Below are 18,828 nucleotides of genomic sequence, written 5' to 3'. Positions count from 1 at the left end.
CCTGCTTTTGTGCTGTTAAACAGCATCCTGAGGCACTAGAAATAAGGTATTGAAGCAGCGGTGCTCCCATTGCAAGATTCATGCATTGATCAGAGGGTTGGAGAAGATGATACAGGAAGCTGCCTTCTAGCCTTGGTCCATCCAGCTCAAGGATTTCAGGCAGGAGTCTCTCTCAGCCCTACCTGGAGATGCCAGTGGGGATTAAACCTGGGACCTTCTTGCATGCTCTAGCACTGAGCTACAGCCCTTCCCTTAGGGTCCTCTAATGACTTCCAAGGCCCTTTCCAACTCTAAATTCTATGACAGATGAGGTTTTCCACATATCTCTCCCCCCCCCCAAAAAAATCACCAGTTGAATTTCTGTGTCACATGCTGATGACAACAAGAGTCTTGGTCCCAGAAAAAGTGGCAGCCCCAGCCCCGGGCTGCTCTAGTGGGGCTCCATTCCCTGCAGCACATCTGGTGCCATCAGGGGTGGGGAAGCCTTCCCCTTCTGGGGGCCGCATACTGCTGGTGATCGGGGGTGGAGACAAAAGTCCATGGGGCAACAGATGTGACTTTGTACAATATGCCACTTTCCGGCCATGCAAAAAAGAACAGCAACAACCACCCAGGAGTCCCTGCCTCTCTCTCATAACCCACCCACCCAAGCAAGAGGCAAGCAAGAGTTCATGGACACATTCAAGCAGCCAAATGCACTTGAGGAGGGGGTGCAGTAGCGAGGAGTGTGGCCTGGGGAGAGTCCTGCTGAGGGCCAGACAGACAGGAGTGGAATACTAGCTTTGGCCCCTGGCCTGATGTTCCATTCCCCTGTTCCCAGATGCTTCCATGGGGGAAAATAGGAATTTGCCTCCTCCTAGGGTAAAGTCGAGTGAAGAGCTGGTTTCTTAGAGGACCAGTTTCAGATCTGTCTGCAGAAGGCAGCACACACAGGCACTCGCACTGTCTCTTGTTGCCTCTTTCACATTTTCTCTCAACCCACAATAAAACCTCGGCTGTGCAAAAATATATACAGCCACTCTCATGCAATCTTACCACAGAAATATCTCCCATGTAGAGACAGTGGAACTAAATGTGGTTTAATTGTCATAATGTCATAGCCTCTCCCAGTGAACTCTGGGAATTGTGGTTCCCTGAAGGAGATCTTTTGGACAAAAATCTCAGCACCTTCACACAAAGCTACAACTCCTAGAGTTCTTTAGAGGAAAGTTCTTCTAGTGCACAATTCAGGTGAACAATTCTTTACATGGTAGGTTCAAAAAAGCTTGTGCTCAGATGGACAGCACTTTCTAATACTTACACACATGGATATTGAACCAAGATAAACACAAGTGTGCACGCACGCACACACACACACACACACACACACACACACACACACGCACCACTCCTATCCCTTGTGATTCTAAATACCCAACACTGTCTGACATTCCAACATGTATCTTGATAACACTCTCCCACTAGCTGTTGCTTATTTCCTATGAACCATAGGGGTGTCAGGTCCAATACTGTACTGGAGTTCTAAAATCTCTGAATTTAAATTCCAGCTCAATAACTGACAAATATATGCAATCTCTGCACTTTGGTACACCCCTGTCTGTAAACAGGGAATCTTTTTATTCTTTTGCAACAACTACAGGAACTTTCCTGCCTGCTTGTGTTGGCTCTGCTTAGTCTGAGCAGCACGTGGCAGCCAAGGACTCTCTTAGTGTGACCGGAGGCAGGAGGAGGATATCAACCCTCTTGCTTTCATAATTGCAAAGGTTGGAAAAATTGTACCTGATTGCCAGCTGACCAGGACAAATACAGCTTGGCTACCTTTTATGATTTTTAGGCTAGTTGCCAGAAAAACAAGGGGCAAGATCACTCTACCCCTCAATCCACATTCACATGTGTGTGTTTTGAGCTGTACAGCTTAGATGAATACAAAGATTTTGTGCTGGGTGCTACCAAGGGTTACCATATGAAGACCTCCAAAATAAGGAACCCATTGTGAAATCGTAAGAAAATAATGTATTACATGTGCCAGTACCTTTTAACAGCACTTCATTTGAATATACCATCCTTGTAATGTACTAAATTGAAGTTGTTTTGTGCAGTTGTGGTGCCTGTAACAAATCAATGAGGTTTCTCATTTGCCTTGAAATGAGAAAGTCTCAACCCCTAGACCTGTTCAGAATGTGTGGGCTCTTGCCACAACTCACCCAAACCTCACTGGGCTCTGCTCCTGTCTCCATTGCAGGCTGGCTCTGGGCTTTACTCCCCAAGTTAGCAAGCTTAGTACCCAGTTCTACCTCTCTTATATTTCAAGAGATAACAACCCTAACAGGAGCTCTGCATGCTTTTGCCTCTGGTCACACAAGGTTTTGCTTTGCTTTGTTTAAACATGTCAGTTTTCTGAATGCAAATTATATATACAGCTAGGAAATCTAGAACCAGTCTGTTAAAGCCTAAATGTAGAGCTACAGGGGAGGCATTCAAAATGTGTTGGGGGAGTGTCCCGGGATTTTTACCTTTGTTCTGATTATTCTCCACTGCCCCATCCTGCTGCTTTCCTACAACAGAAGAAGGGAACGCAAACACAGGACGCTTGAGAACAGACAACACGGCACCAGCACAGAACACACAGTATGGAGACAGAATGGGCGTTGACAAACAGGACATGCCACCCCATCCCACTTTGCCCCGTGGAAGAAGCTGGCTAGGTGACTTTACAAGGACATAAGGGCAGGCAGAGCATCTATTGAGAAAGAAAATTGACTTAATCTGGCGGGTTCCATTTCTGAGTCAGTTAGCAGATTTCCTGCTCCACCCACTACAAAACCATGCACATAGCCCAGGCTGGGTGTGATAAAGAAGGATATCTTATTGGTTGTAGAAGTGCAGAGGGTGGAAGCTGGTTAAGGCTAACCATGAGGCATGTTACTATCAGTGCACAGGGCTCAAGGTGAGAGAGAAAAGGAAGGTTGGACTTGAACTGCATCCATTGAAAAGAAGTGGAATAGCTTCATATCCCTCTGAAAAAAGGGGGTAGCAACTGACTCGGTCTCAACCCATAGCAAGCCCTGGATGTGCATGCAGAATACATGGATATACCGGTAATGAAGTGTGCATTAATACAGCAACAGATATGCATATGTTTATTGGTGTTTAAAGTGAAATGCATTGAAAAACAGCATTTTCCTAGTACAGAGGACCTTTCTTAGGGAAGCCCATTAATACTGCCCTATGAGGAGAGGACCTTTTGAAAACTGGTAAAATGTGACTTATTTTGCGAGAGAACGGGAATGTGCATATGTGAACTTTTGCTACTCATTCTATGGTTTGGCTGTTGGAGTTGGTGCTGTTTTTGTGTAAACGCAGTGTTTCCATGGAGGCAGCCATGGTTCCCCCCCATACAATTCCCTCAGAGAGTGACAGAAGGTCACCAGATACTGTTATTTCTAGGGGTACTTGCTTCATTTAACTCAAAGCAGCAGCAGCAGCAGCAGCAGCAGCAAAGAAGATCTTCCACATCAGCTGCTCCAGAATTCTTCTGCAGCTTTTTAAAGAGTGGAGAGGATTTTGGCAGAGGACCAAGGCAAGCAATGCTGGGCCCTCAGTTTGGTCATGAGATCAGTAGGATTGTGAGTTCTAAAGTGGGCTCTGTGATCTGGTCATGACGATCCACTTGGCTCACATCAGGTGAGTCTGCTCTGAGATCCAAGCACTGCTGCTTCCTCCTCCACCCCTACCCATACATTATAAACTGCTGTGGCTTTGACAGGATCAACTCCATTCTCCGGGCTCTCCTCCTGCCAGGCTTTCCTTTTTTTGTTTTAATGGTGCTACTTTAAAAAAGGATTGATTGTGCTGCTGTTGCAATGTTGCAACGAACCACCCTGGTGCGCCTCCGGCAAGTTGGATGGCAGGTAATGAACAAACAAGCAAGCAAATAACCTAAATGGCAGCAGTGTGGGTTGTCTGTGTTGCAATCACAGCTGACAGGAGTGCCCCTTGAAGGGAGCTGTGACCTAGTACGTGCATCTCTATGTGTGTGGAGGAATTGCTGCCTTCTAAGAATGTGCAATGATGAAGGGGAATGCTTAGAAATGCATGTTGCCAGGGTCACATAGTGAGGTGGCAGCAGCATGCCTCTGATTGACAGCTGCTAGGAGGGCAAAGAGGACGGTGGTGTTAGGGATGCTGTCATCATGCCCTGCTTGTGAGCTTCTTAGGGGCATCTGGCTGGACATCGAGAGGAACAAGGTTGCTGAACTAGGTGGACCTCTGGCCTGAACCAGCCAGGGTCTTCTAATGTTCTCGCTGGTGGGGGCATATGTGTCATGGATGCATGGTGGTTCCTGTCTGGGAGCATATGCATGTATTCTGGAGATGCAGATATATGCCCTTCTGCACATACCCCCCGTGTTCTCAGTTTCGGAAGTCTCTGCATTAGCGTCTAGGGGAAATGAATGAAAGGAGGGACCAGGGGAAAGAGGAGGTTGGAGTGCAAGAGGAGGGGAAGTGCAACAGGGGTCAGGCGTGGTGGGGATTAGGGAAAAGAAAAACAAAACATTAATAAATATTTTTTTTCAGGGTGAACTGACAGAACGCAGCCGCCAGGGGGCCAATGCCACTTTCTGGGCTTGGTCCTGAAGGCAGGTTTGGAACCACTGTAACACAGTGCTCCAAATTCCTACTCCCCAGAGCTGACCCAGGAGGATATGAAGGCTGATAGTAGACCTGGGTGATATTTCAATTCAATACCAGTCTGAAACTGGTATGAAGTTCAAATCGTGATACTGGCTTCAGAATTTTTGAGCTGGCAATACATTGTGGCTCCCTGGCTGCCACCAGCACAGGGCATTTTACTCCCTGTACGTTTGCCTTCGCCCGAGCAAGCTGGGCCAGTCAGGAGGAAAGAGGCAGCCTGCTCCGCTTGGCAAAGGCCAACATAGAGGCAGGCAGGCAGGCAGGCAGGCAGGCAGATGGAGCACCTTCTCAGGCTCTCTCTGCTGAGGCTGGGTTGCAGAGGGAGGGAGGGAGGGGGCAGGAGCTCTTTTGCCCAAGCAAGGGGGCAGCCTCCTTCCCTTCCTCCTGGCTTCTCCTCTCTAGCTCCACAGCCCAGCTGCTTTTTCTGTGTTATTTCAGACACTGTGTTATTTCACTAGATTGCAATGGTTAGCTGGTGATATATCACAATGTTGAAAACCAGATATTGCCCAGCCCTTGTCGATGGTATCAAATGCCAACAAGAGATGAGGAAGCAGGAGCAAGGACACACTCCAGCTGTCCTGTTCTCTGCAGAGGTCATCCATCTGACAAAGGTCAACTCAGTTCCATGACCAGGCCTGAACCCAGATTGGAATGGAGCTATATACTACTACAGTGGTACCTTGCTTCTTGAACTTAATCTGTTCTGGGAGTCCGTTCGACTCCCCAAACTGTTCGAAAACCAAGGCGTGGCTTCTGATTGGCTGCAGGAGCTTCCTGCACTCAAGCGGAAGCTGTGTCAGATGTTTGGCTTCCGAAAAACATTACGTGTGGGTTTGCGGCATTCGGGAGCCGATTTCTTTGGCAACTAAGCCGTTCGGGAACCAAGGTTCTACTGTACTAATAATAACAGTAATAATAACAGTAACAATAACAATGATGATTTTATTATTTGTACCTCGCCCATCTGACTGGATTGCCCCAGCCACTCTGGGCAGCTTCCAACAAAATACAAAAACACAGTAAAATATCAAACATTAAAAACTGCTTCCAGATGTCTTTCAAAAGTCAGATAGTTGTTTACTTCCTTGACATCTGATGGGAGGGTGTTCCACACAGCAGGCGCCACTACTGAGAAGGCCTTCTGTCTGGTTCCCTGTAGCTTCACTTCTCACAGTGAGGGAACCATCAGAAGACCCTTGGTGCTGGATCTCAGTATTTGGGCTGAATGATGGGGGTGGAGATGCTCCTTCAGGTATACAAGGTTGAGGTCATTTAGGGCTTTAAAGGTTAGCACAAACACTTTGAATTGTGCTCTTAAACATACTGGAAGCCAATGTAGGTCTTTGGATCATCGTTATATGGTCCCATCAGCCACTCCCAGCATCCACATTATGGATTAATTGTAATTTCTGACTCATCTTCAATGGTAGTCCCACGTAGAATGCATTGCAGTCCAAGTGGGAGATAACCAGAACATGTACCACTCTGGTGAGACAGTCCACGGGCAGGTAGGGTCTTAGCAGGCATATTAAAAGAAACTGGTAGACAGCCGTCCTGAATGCAGACTTAACCTGAGCCTCCATGGACAGCTGTGAGTCCAAAATAACTCCCAGGCAGTGCACCTGGTAATTTAGGGGCACAGTTACCTCATTTAGGACCAGGGAATCCCCCACACCTACTCACCCCCTGTCCCCCATAAATAGTACTTGCTGGGATTCAACCTCAATACATTGACTGCCATCCATCTTCCAACTGCCTCCACACTCACACAGGACATCCACCGCCTTTACTGGTTCCAATTTAAACAAGAGGTAGAGCTGGGTATCATCCACATATTGGTGAACAGCCAGGCTCAACCTACTGATGATCTCTCCCAGTAGATGTTAAAAAGCACGGCAGAGTGGATGGAGCCCTGAGTCACCCCACATGTGAGCACCCAGGGGTCCGAACACTTATCCCAACATCACTTTCTGAACATGGCACAGGAAGAAGGAGCAGAACCACTGCATAACAATGTCCCCAGCTCCCAACCCTTCCATGGTCCAGAAGGAGCTTTTTTTTAGGGGAGGGTTGACCAAAGTTGTTGAGCTTTTTTGGGGGGAATGATAGACGATAGACGATAGACCAGAGTTGTTGAGCTTTTGGGGGGGGGATCAACAAGGAATGGCCCGTGATCGACTGGTTGGACATGCCTGGATTAAGATATAGTTATAGGTAGGTAGCCGTGTTCGTCTAACGTGGTCGAAACAAAATTAAAAAAATTCCTTCCAGTAGCACCTTAGAGACCAACTAAGTTTGTCATAAACAGGTACTGCTCCAAGTGGGAAGGTAAATGGCGTTTCCGTGCGCTGCTCTGGTTTGCCAGAAGCGGCTTTGTCATGCTGACCACATGACCTGGAAGCTGTACGCTGGCTCCCTTGGCCAATAACGCGAGATGAGCGCGCAACCCCAGGTCATGACTGGACCTAATGGTCAGGGGTCTCTTTACTGGAAGGAATTTTTAAAATTTTGTTTGGATTAAGATATGTTTGTCTTGAGCAAGTATAGAATTAGGTTGCCTGTTGGAAACAACAGAAGGAGAAGACTGGGAGGAGCGAAAAGGTTTCATCCTATAAAGCTATTTTCCTTGAAAACTGGAATCTTGTTGTGCTGGGAATGATTGAGTTGAGCTACTTCAGTGTTTCTACACTTTATGTGGGTTGGAGGTAGTTAATGAGTTGAACCCTTCTTGTACTGAAGGCCCAACAATAAAGAGACAAACGCCAAAAGCTTTGAGTCATGACCAGTCTCTTTTCTGAATCAGACTCCAAAAATGATGAGCCATAATTCAGCGGATGAGTCAACTGTGTTGAGCAAGAGTGCCGAGTCAAATGCAATTACACTGTGATGCCCTTTAGATGTTCTCCTGGCTGTGTGGGAGTCACTTATCCATGTGCAACTGAGAGAACATTTAAATGGCCCAATCACATGGGCCTTTCCCATGGAATCAGCAAACCCTCTCCCTGCTCCAGGAGCAGCACCTTTTCTGTGCGAAAGACCCTCGTGGCTTACCTCTGTGCATGTGACTGGGCTATTTAAATGCACTCCCAGTTGCATGAGGAGCTGCCTCTGAATAAGCAGTTCCTATGTCGCTACAAGAACATTGAAAGGACACTTGTGCCAAAGGACAGGTGGATGGGACTGTGTTACGTCAGGGAAGAGAAGTGACCAGCACCTGGATCAATAGGGCAAAGGGATGATGGGGAAATTGAGAGGAGGGCTGGCAGTAGAGCTGACTGGTCAAGCATTTCTGCTTCAATTTTTGATTTTCTTTTTTAAAAAAAACACTCAAGTTCTTGTGAAAGTTCATCAGTATTTTAGTGTGGATTTCTGCAAATATACACATTTTTGTATGTCATTTTTCCTAATATGTGGGAACTAGGTAAGCTGAAGAGAGGCGCAGACTGTCAAGAAGTGAAGCATGTTAGACAAAAGCAGGAATGATGAGCAAGATCTGTAACAGCTGTGTCTGGTTTCACAGATGGAGAAGTCGCAGGAAAAGGTAGTAGGGACTGAAAGAGGCAAGATCCAACCCAGATAGGGAAGGTGGTAAAGTGAGGGACAGAGCCAGAAAAGCTGGCGGGCCCAGGAGACTTAATGAGCCCAACAGAGGTGCAGTTCTGTCTCAGCCCTCAAGTTTGAATCTGCTCTCTACCACTGGAAGAAACCCCCTAAACCGCTATCCAGGAACAACAGGTCAACATCTGCAGCCCACAAAATATTTATTTTGTATCCAGTGCTACTGAGCCCATACCAATGACGCTGAGTTATACTATGAGGCAAACATGTATAATAGTGCAAGTTAAACAGCCGATTCAGGGAAAGATCTGGGCAGCAAAATAGTACTGTGTGAGATACTGACTCTGTCCACATTCTACCTTTGCAGCACTTTTGAATCACATTATTTCCCTCAAATAATTCTGGGCATTGTAGTTTGTTAAGAGTTGCTGGGAATTGTCTGTGAAAGGTAAACTACAGTGCCCAGAATTCTTTAGGGAAAGAATGCCTGAAGGCACAGCACTGCTTGTATAACCAAGGACACCAGGATGATGCTAAACTTGAGGGCACTTGAATGAAACTGATGACCTTGAAGGCAATATCTAAGTAGTGAGGTCCTATTATGTTGTAACCATGATTGTGTGTATTGACTTAATACTACACAGATGAGAGACATTGTGGACAAAAGCTGGCCAATTTTGAAAACATTGTTGAAAGATGGACCCGAGGGAGACTGATTATGTCACTCTTGCATTGGTAAACAAATGGCTGACCTGAACACGAAGACTTGAAATGTGTCACAAAGGCTACAGATATGCACTGGGGAATGGCTTACCTAGGTCCAGAGGGAATACCTTACCTTTTTTGTCTTTCTTTTCCTCCTCTTCTCCACCAGCACCCAGCAAAGTGAAGATAATCCCAGTCTGCGAGTTGACCCCAACAGCTGTAACAACCATTCGCCCAGAGCCTTCCATGACATGGGTGCCTGGGAAAACAAAGGGAGAGTCAGTAGGGTATCAGAAGAAAGTTGGAAACCAAGCCAGAAGCAGAAGGCTCAGATCCCTTGGAGTCACTACAAGATCCCATAGGCCAGTGGCTATTAAACTGTGTCCTGGGGAACACTGTGGTTCCGTGGAAGCTTAACTGGAATTCCTTGATGAGAAGACCAATAAAGGCAAACAGCTCCCCTGAAAAGTAATTTGCCAGCCACTAACAATTTCCCTTCATGATCTGCAGCCACAGGAAAGTACTGGGTGAGTTGTAGGTACATTATGTTTATGTGGGACATTGGTGAGCCTGAAAGTGCTGGCAAACACTCTGCATATGTCCCCTAGACCATCCTCCAGGATCCTTTGTTCACGAGTGTTTTGACAGACAAAATGAGGTACAAAAGGTTTCCTGAAGGCGGAAAGTTCGAAAACCTTGGGGTGGTAGCCTACTAAGCGTTGCTCAGAGTAGACCAATTGAAATGAACGAACCTAACTTAGCAAGGTAGGATCGTGAAGCTGAGGCTCCAATACTTTGGCCACCTCATGAGAAGAGAAGAATCCTTGGAAAAGACCCTGATGTTGGGAAAGATTGAGGGCACTAGGAGAAGGGGACGACAGAGGACGAGATGGTTGGACAGTGTTCTCAAAGCTACCAACATGAGTTTGACCAAACTGCAGGAGGCAGTGCAAGACAGGAGTGCCTGGCGTGCTCTGGTCCATGGGGTCACAAAGAGTCGGACATGACTAAACAACTAAACAACAACAACTTAGCAAGAGACATTCATTTCAGTGGGTCTGTTCTGAGTAAAACTTAGTTGAATACCACCCCACAGCTGAGTAAATGATCACTCGGGTAGCCCCACTTCTCCCAGCTTCAGCCCCTTGTTGTACGGGAACTATGGGACTTGGGTGCTAACTGTAGTGGATGGATGAGGAGGAAGATTGTCAGGGTCCTCAAGCAGAGTGAAGTACCTCCAGCCCCATATTTCCTGAAAGGAGGTGGCAAAAAAGAGCAATTTAGTAAAGAATAGTAAAAAATAATGGGCATGGGTGCATGTCAGAGGCGCCAGCTTGCAAGGGTGATTGGGGGGGAGCCTATGTTGTGATGTCCCAATGTTGCACACGTGACGTCAAGATGTCGGGAGGAGCCAGAGATGGGTAGGCTTTGGGAAGATGGTGGGAGGGCTCTTGGACCCTGTCGGAGCATTGCGCCTCCCTCTCTAAGCTTCCCGGGCTTTGGGAAGGAGGCGCCAGGGCTCCTTCCCAAAGCTCCGGGCTTTTGGGATGTCAGGGTGGGCATGGCAGTGGTTTCTTTCTCCTCCATGGCCTTCTCTGGATGTGTCCTTCTCTCTCCCTTCCACTGTGCAAGGCTTTAGTCTCTCTGCTCTCTCTCCAAATTTCAACTCTCCTTAGAATCTTCTCTAGCTCTCTCCCAGCCTCTTCAGAATCTCCTCCAAACCCTCCAGGCTCCTGGAGTAGCTCCTGCAACAGCTCCCAACATGCTTCAGATGTGCTACCGCAAGCTAAATGGGATTAAGATCAGCAGAGCCTTCTAAGCTACTGAATAACAGCAACAATATTATTATTTGTACCCTGCCATCTGACTGGGTTGCTCCAACTACTCTGGGTGGCTTCCAACAAATATAAAAACATAAGAAAACATCCCTTCTCACATAGGTCCATGCATCTGGCCCCTTCATTGTATAGCTTTTGCCATACTCTGAAGACCACACCCTATTATTTCAATTATAAATTGTTTTAACTTATTTTAATATTGTGTTTTTCAATTGCTGTAACACACCCTTATGGTGGAGGCCGAGTAATAAATCTAATAAAGAATAATAATTTTGCAGCTGCACTTTGTTTTAAAATATTGTTGCAAGTATGACTGTCACACTTATTGTGAATGGAGTATGGTTTTGCAACAGGAGCTGGAACTGCTGGCAGGGAATAGGAGAACTGGCCTAGTCGCCGAGGCAATGGGGGCACACTTCTGCTCCCGACACCCATTCCTACATCCTTCAGCATATGCCAAAGTCACCATGGGTGCCATAGCAGCATTCGCAAGCTCTCCTACAGCAGTGGTTTTCAAGTTGTGGTCCAGGGAGCTCTGAGGGAAGTTTATCCAGGGCTTTTCAAGGAGAAGATCAGCAGTGGTGACAGCAGCTACAGGTGAAGTGGTGGGTGGTGCTTTAAGACTTAGTTCATGTGAGGCAAATATGTCCCCCCCAGCTCCTAAAACCAAAGGGGGCTCTATGGCAGCCACACTCGTTCCTTGCAGATGCACCACAGTGGAAAGGGCTTCCTGAAACCAGAGGATTTGGAGGCTACCATCAGGGATGGAGGAAGGGGCAGTGGGGGCGGTCCGCCCCGGGTGTCACCCCGGGTGTCCTCACTGAGGGGTGACATTTGGAGCATTGCCCACCTGCGACTCCCAAGCCTACCCTGAGCTGTCGGGGGAAGGGGCAGAGCTGCGCTGCCTTCCCCCTTCATTTTGACAGCTCGGGGGAGGCTTGGGAGTCGTGGGCAGGTGGCGTGCTGTTGCCCCCCACTCTCAGGCTGCTTCTGGGGGGGGGAGCCTCCCTCGAGTAGTCAAAAGGAAGAGGGAAGGGAGAAAGGCTACTGACAAAGCAGCGCGGCTCCCTCCCTCCCCGCCCAGGAAGCAGCCCACCATGCGTAGCTCGCTCCACCCCCTCTGGGAGTCTCGCTCCCTGGCATAGCTGCCAAGTTTTCCCTTTTCTCGCGAGGAAGCCTATTCAGCATAAGGGAAAATCCCTTTAAAAAAGGGATAACTTGGCAGCTATGCTCCCTGGGACGCTGGCCCTGCCCCCGGATGCGCCGCTCCAGGTGCCGGAGCAGCTAGCTCCGCCTCTGGCTACTGCCAGTGCACAGCAACCAAATCAGCACATGATCCTTCTGTCTTTCCTGAACTGCATCCCTTTCTTTGTTGTGCCCCTCACCTGACAGCAGCATGGGATCCTTCTCCACTGATTTGCGCACATGATCCGACTCCCCCGTCAAGGAGCTCTCATCAATCTTGAGATCGTTCCCCTGGATAAGCACGCCATCTGCAGGAAGCAAGTCACCTGGAGAGAGAAGCAGGTCAGAGCCATGGTCTCAAAGAACAACTCTGCTTAGGCTGCAATCCTATAAACACTTACCTAAGAGGAGTAATTCCCACAGGACTAAGTACATCTTAGGAGACACACACAGGATAGTGCTGTTCATCTCCAAATAACACCTTCTATCCCATCTCAGTTTCTTAGAGCTAGCAGGGGTGCCCATTTAATTACCCAATCCATATACTACATAGCTGCCAAGTTTTCCCTTTTCTCATGAGGAAGCCTATTCAGCATAAGGGGAAATCCCTTTAAAAAAGGGATAACTTGGCAGCTATGCTATACTATGATTGGAAAATGTGGTCTGCTAGAAGGATGTTCTCAATGTTTGTTCTACCACTGCAGAGCTTTCTGAACCTGGAATTATGAGGATGCCTTCTCCCCCATGCGCCATTGCAAATCTCTTGACAGTGCACCCATGCACCACATCTGCAAGGGAACCTCACATAGAGGTAGGCTCTTGGTAACTGCTCCACAGCTGTGAACCAACCCCATCTGATGCAACAGGCACCCTTCATGCAGCAAGGATCTCAAGGATTCCTCAGCAGATGTTAGATCTCAGCACTGTCACAGATCAAATCCCAAAAGTTTATCTTGATATCATCATCCAGGCTCTCCCTTCAGCAGGCCCCCAGTAATAAATCCAGCCCAGCCCACCCAGACCCTTCCTTGTCCCTTACCATATTTGATTTGAGCAATGTCCCCCGCAACCAGTTCAGCCACAGGGATCTGGACCTGTTGCCCATTGCGGATGACGGCAAACTTCTGCTCCTGCTCTATGCGGCTCTGCAGACCTCGGAACTGCTTCTCCTTACTCCAGTCATTGAAGGCTGTGACCAACACTACACAGATCACCGAGAGCAGGATGGCAGCACCCTCGATCCAACCAGCTTCTGACTCACCCTCATCCTCTGCACTGGCTGCCACATTCCCGCAGGCTAGGAAAACGGGGGAGAAAAAGAAGGTGTTGGACAGGGAGGAGGATCCTATCATTATGACCACATCATCCTTCAGTCAGGGATGACCACATCATCCTTCAGTCAGGGATGTGGAACCAAGCAAGGTACCTCCAGAAGACACTGGATGACAACTCCCATCATTCTTAGCCACTGAGTGGGGATGGTGGGAGTTGGAGCCTCTAGAACACGGGTGTCAAACACAAGGCCCGGGGGCCAAATCCGGCCCGCCAGACCTCGTCATGTGGCCCGCCAAGCGCCCCAGCCAGCGGGACCCAGCAGCGGGACCTTGCTGCTGAAGCGCCGCGCCGACAAAGCGCCAACAAACAGCTGGGGCCGGGGGGTGGGGGTTAGAAAGCCGGCCAGAGCAGCACTGCGTGGAGCGCCCCGAGCTCAGCAGCGGCTCAGCCTCACGAATATGCAACTCTGAGGCTTTACGCACTTCTCCTAAAACGGACACCCGCTGCCTCACGCTGCACGGGAAATACTTTTTGCCCCTGGGTCACTTCGCGCTCTTTTCTGGCGCTGAATCAAGGCAGCGACCCCCCCTTCCCTTTCTTTCTTCCTCTCTCTCGTTCTTATTCTTTCTTTCCCTCTCCTTCCTTCCTTCTTTATCTCTGTCTTCTCTCCCTCTTTCTTTATCTTTCCTTCCTTATTCCTTCTTTCCTACTCTTCTTTCTCTCACCTCTTTCCTTCCTCTCTCCCTCCTGCTCCCTCTTTTCTTTCTTTCCCTCTACTTCCTTCCTTCTTTCTCCCTTTCCGTCTTCTCTCCCTCTTTCTTTTTCTTTCCTTCTTTATTCCCTTCCTTATTTCCTACTCTTCTTTCTCTCCCCTCTTTCCTTCCTTCCTCTCTCCTTCCAACTCCTTCCTTCCTTCCTTCCTTCCTTCCTTCCTTCCTTCCTTCCTTCCTTCCTTCCTTCCTTCCTTCCTTCCTTCCTTCCTTCCTTCCTCCTCCCTCCCTCCCTCCCTCCCTCCCTCCCTCCCTCCCCTCCCCTCCCCTCCCCTCCCCTCCCCTCCCCTCCCTCTCCTCAGAAACATAGGATGCTGCTTTATACTTCTGGCCCTTAAACCCTGGAACCAGGAGAGCAGCTCCAGCGAGTCAACCTCAGCCAGTCCCTTTGGTGAAGGGTGGTGGCTCACTGGCAGAACATCTGTCCTGCATGCAGAAGGACCCCAGCATCTCCAGGTACTAGTAGCTCTGCAAAGGTCCTGCATGAAACCCTAGGGAGCCTCCACCACCCAGTGCAGTTACCAAAAATCATTTTTCAATAAATTGTACAATAATTGTACATTTGAATATCTACTTGCCATTATTCTGACTATGTTTCTGCTTTCAGAGCTAGTTATTACTTACATTATTACAAAAACAGTAATAATTGAATGCAGTGACAATAATTTATGATAATAAAGAGTGGACACATAGTCCTACAGATACAACCGGCCCTTTGAGGGTCACCAAACTGCTGATGCGGCCCCCGATGAATTTGAGTTTGACACCCCTGCTCTAGAAGGCCACCATTTCCCCATATCTGCCTTAAGCCTTTGAGGTTTTTTCTTACAGTCAAGTGGTACAGAATTTTTATGAAATAAACAAGCAAGTCCCTCTGTTGTCTCCCTAGCCTCAGTGGTACCATCAGGGCAGGAGTTAAAGGCAGAGGTCTGGGGCCCTGCTGAGCTGATCGCTTTGCCATCTAAAGCAGGGGTGGGGGGTAGACAGTAAGATCATGAAGTCCAGAGTCTGAAATTACCTAAATCTCCCAGCCCTAGTCCTTCTTCCAGATTGTCGGTTCTCATTCTGTGAATGAGGTAAGTTAATTTTCTGGTGTACGTATGTCCTGAACATCTCACAACCTTCAAGTATGTTCCATAAATATAAATTTATCTTGGTGAATTTGATTGTTGTTAACTACCAACCACAACTACATGGATCTGGATGATTGCCAAAGGCTAGCCTAAATGGATCATTGCATGGGTACGCTTGGAGTGTAAAGCCCAGTTCAGACATGGACTTGTGCAGGAGGGCGATGGGAAGAGCAGTCCTCTACCTCAGAGGGTTGTTATGCAGCTGAAAGAAGTAGAGAATCACATAAGACTCTTTGTACATTAAAAGTACTTCATAGGAACAGAAAAATGAATGAATCAGCAGAGTAGATAAATGGAGCAGTCAGTGGAAAGGGATGGAGAACTCGGTAAAATTCAGAAGGCTGGAAAGCAGAAATAGTTGGTAATTCAATGGATGTTTCAAGAAGGCACATTGATCTTCTGTTGCAAGACAGATCTTAGTTTTGAGCTCAGCGTCATGAAGCCAAAGAGAGTCTGTGTGGGCCTGATCAGGCCTGGGATCCCCAACATAAGAAGCTCACCTTGCTTCTACAAGATAGAAGAGCATTCAAGTCTGTCACCACCTAGGCTATGGGACACCTTGCCTTGTAATATTAAGCAAGCACGTCAACACTTTGCTTCAAATGCCTGCTTAAGACCTTATATTGTTGTTTAATGAATGCTAGCTGTCCTGAGCTCTTATCTTCAGGTAGGAAATAAGGTGACCAGCTAGCTAGCTGAAGGGGGAACCTATGGCTCTTCAGGTGTTGTTGGACTTCCAACTCCCATCAGCCCAGACCCTCACAGTCAAGGATGATGCATCTCAACATCTTCTGGAGGGCCACAGGCTGCCAGCCCGGCTGCAGGGTCTTATGGGAAAGGCAATATTCTAGATATGCTGGCTCAGAGCCTGCCTTCTTCCTTTAATTCCAAGACTAGCAGGCCATGACCTCCTTGAGAAGGGAGTTCTGCTCTCCAACAGATCTAATGACTTTATAAGGAACACATCTCACCTTCACTTTCTTCGCCTGGTGGAGCATAAAAAGACAACCCCAGGGAGATTATGGCAGCAATTTCAAGAATGATCAGTGTCACATCTTGGAGGGCCTCCCATACTAACTGCAGGAAGGTCTTAGGCTTCTTTGGGGGAATGAAGTTCTGTCCGTAGATCTGCCTTCTCTTTTCCAGGTCAGCTGTGTTGTCCGAGAGGCCTGTGGGGGTGGAGGGGGGGAGAAGAGAGAGCAGATGACATCAAGCTGTACAAGTTGTAATTCCAAAACTAGGTGATTTATGGAGGGCTGTTGCCTGCTTTTCCATACAAATGCTCCAAGTGGTGTGTAATGTTCAAACGTACTAGGAAAAAATACATTAAAAAAACAAGATAAAGAGTGGATTTCCTGAATTTGTGAGGGGTTGGGCTAGATGGCTTTTGAGGGTCCCTTCCATCTCTATTGTCTCTGTAAGGGGGAGAGATTACAGAGAACCTCCCCCTCTCATCAGGAGCAGTTCGACCCCTAGCAGCCATGAGAGCACGGGGTCTGAAGGGGCTAGTCAGGAGGCGGAGAGAGAGAGCCAGGTCTCCAGCAGCATGGGAGAGCCCCTGCTCCACAGGCGGGAAGAGAGAGAGACGGAAAGGGGGGAGAGGGAAAAGATGGAGCACAGACCCTTTCCCCTGGCAGCGGAATTAAGGAGGTCCCAAAAGGGGGCAGTGCCGGATTCTGACACGGAATGAGTGGACATGAAACCGACAGCTCACTACACTGTAAATAACGTGCACCAATAAAGACTCTTTTAAAGACAAGTATGTGGAGAGTCGTTACTCAAGAGTAGCCGTAACAACCTCTGACAGTCTCTTTATGTAATTTCCAGTTCCCAACATTCTTTCTCCCTCTGGCCTAGGCTTACTTGCCCTTGATATGCTACTCTTCCTTATGAAAGCTACTTTCTTGTAGTGTGGAGGAGCATCCAGCCATGTGAACCCACCCCCTTGTACTTTGAAATGGTACAGCCCAGACACAGGCTAACTATCCCAGTGAGAAATTGCTGACTACAGGTGCCTAGACCAGGGGTGGGGAACCTGTGGGCGTCAGAGGTTGCTGGACTCCATCTTTCCTGATCATTAGCCATGCTGACTGGGACAGGGGTAGGCAACCTAAGGCCCGTGGGTCGGATGTGGCCCAATCGCCTTCTCAATCCGGCCCACGGGCAGTCCAGGAATCAGCGTGCTTTTACATGAGTAGAATGTGTCCTTTTATTTAAAATGCATCTCTGGGTTATTTGTGGGGCATAGGAATTTGTTCATCCCCCCCCCCAAAAAATATAGTCTGGCCCACCACATGATCTGAGGGACAATGGACCGGCCCACAGCTGAAAAAGGTTGCTGACCCCTGGACTGCCATGTCACTGGGGGCAGCGCGCCTGCTCTCTGCCCCTGGTGGCGGAGCATGAAGCTCCGCCGCTGAATGGCAGCTTCTTCATGGCAGCTGCAGGAAGGTACCGTAAGTAATGTTTTATTTTTTTAACCCCTGTGCATTCACCATCCATGTATAAGATGGCCCCCAAATTTTGTCTAAACCTTTTGAGTAAAATGCATTGTCTTCTACAAGGAAAAATACGGTATTTCTCTCCCCCCCCCAAGTAAATGGTTATGGCCTGTATACACACCATACATTTAAAGCACATTGAGAGCGCACACTTCAGAGAATTCTGGAAACAAGTTTACCCCCCCCCCCAGCGAGCTACAATCTGCAGCACCGTTAACAAATTACAGCTCCCAGGATGCAGCCATGAAGGTCAGTTTAATTTCATAGGGCAAGTGGGGAAGAGAATTTAGCAATGTGCAGTCAAGACAGCGATCCTTTCTCGTGCTAATACCCCGTTTCTCCTAAAATAAGACATACCCATAAAATAAGCCATAGCAGGATTTCTAAGCATTTGCGCAATGTAAGCCATACCCCGAAAATAAGACATAGTGATAGGCGCAGTTCTGGAGGGCCCCAAGGAAGAGGCAAGGCTGGACGCGTAATAAAAAATAAGACATCCCCTGAAAATAAGCCACTGAGGTTAAGGAAAAATAAATATAAGACGGTGTCTTATTTTCGGAGAAACACGGTAAGAATTTATCACACAAGAGTGTTACTATTTTCAACTGCAAAATGCTGGAAAGCATGTGCACCCTAAGTACATTATTCTCAAGAAACAGACAACAATGCCAAAAGCACTGTTGTCACACAGCAAAATTTGTCCTGAACTGCTGTACACCTGTATTATAGACATTTCAAAGAGTGAACACCTGTGGCGATGGAGGAGGCCTTCGCCCCAGGCCCGGATCCCACTCCTGTGAGATGAAAGAGCCCCAGGGTAGCACTGCAGTCGGTCTCTCTTCCTTTGCTTAGCCTTGGACTCGGGGTGGGAGGGCTTTGTGAAATATTAAAAATGTCAGAGACCCAGGCAGCCAGCAGGAACCACAACTCAGGGTCTGTTGTCAGATCCCCTCCACAGCTGGCCATGAAAGAGACCGGCCAGCAGATCACAGCAACCCTTAGTCCCTCTGACTAAGTGTGACTACTTTCCCAAAGCCGGGGATTCAGATTCCACTGCCACTGCCTCTGCTTCCCAATCTGCTGCTTCTCCCTCTGACCCAGGGGCGGAAACTAGGCTTTATTTCACCCGGGTCAAAAACCCAGTTTGGCATCACCAGCACACAAA

At 48.1% G+C, this 18,828-nt stretch overlaps 1 protein-coding gene and 1 long non-coding RNA gene across 7 annotated transcripts in view; one reads left to right on the top strand and one right to left on the bottom strand.

Moving 5' to 3' along the window:
* Positions 1-18,828, bottom strand: part of ATP2B3 (ATPase plasma membrane Ca2+ transporting 3) — a 134,032-nt gene that overhangs the window by 50,663 nt on the left and 64,541 nt on the right. For all 3 annotated transcript variants that reach the window (XM_035097072.3, XM_035097074.3, XM_088658692.1), the window contains exons 4-8: positions 16,134-16,331; positions 13,024-13,281; positions 12,185-12,310; positions 9,095-9,220; positions 2,514-2,555 (exon numbers count right to left, since the gene is read on the bottom strand). In XM_035097072.3, the coding sequence (XP_034952963.1) occupies positions 2,514-2,555; positions 9,095-9,220; positions 12,185-12,310; positions 13,024-13,281; positions 16,134-16,331 (750 nt within the window). The remainder of the gene's footprint in view (positions 1-2,513; positions 2,556-9,094; positions 9,221-12,184; positions 12,311-13,023; positions 13,282-16,133; positions 16,332-18,828) is intronic.
* Positions 3,691-13,181, top strand: LOC148683339 (uncharacterized). 4 transcript variants are annotated; one of them, XR_015947293.1, is made up of 4 exons: positions 3,691-3,911; positions 9,131-9,488; positions 12,195-12,326; positions 13,058-13,181. It is a non-coding gene; the product is annotated as an uncharacterized LOC148683339 (long non-coding RNA). The 4 variants fall into 4 exon arrangements; XR_015947292.1 differs by lacking the exon at positions 13,058-13,181 and adding an exon at positions 12,689-12,989; XR_015947290.1 differs by lacking the exon at positions 13,058-13,181 and having other exon boundaries at positions 12,195-12,989.

Source organism: Zootoca vivipara, chromosome 15 (assembly GCF_965207765.1).
Source record: "Zootoca vivipara chromosome 15, rZooViv2.hap1.1, whole genome shotgun sequence".
Classification (NCBI taxonomy): Eukaryota; Metazoa; Chordata; class Lepidosauria; order Squamata; family Lacertidae; genus Zootoca; species Zootoca vivipara.
This window is presented reverse-complemented; position numbering and strand designations above follow the sequence as displayed.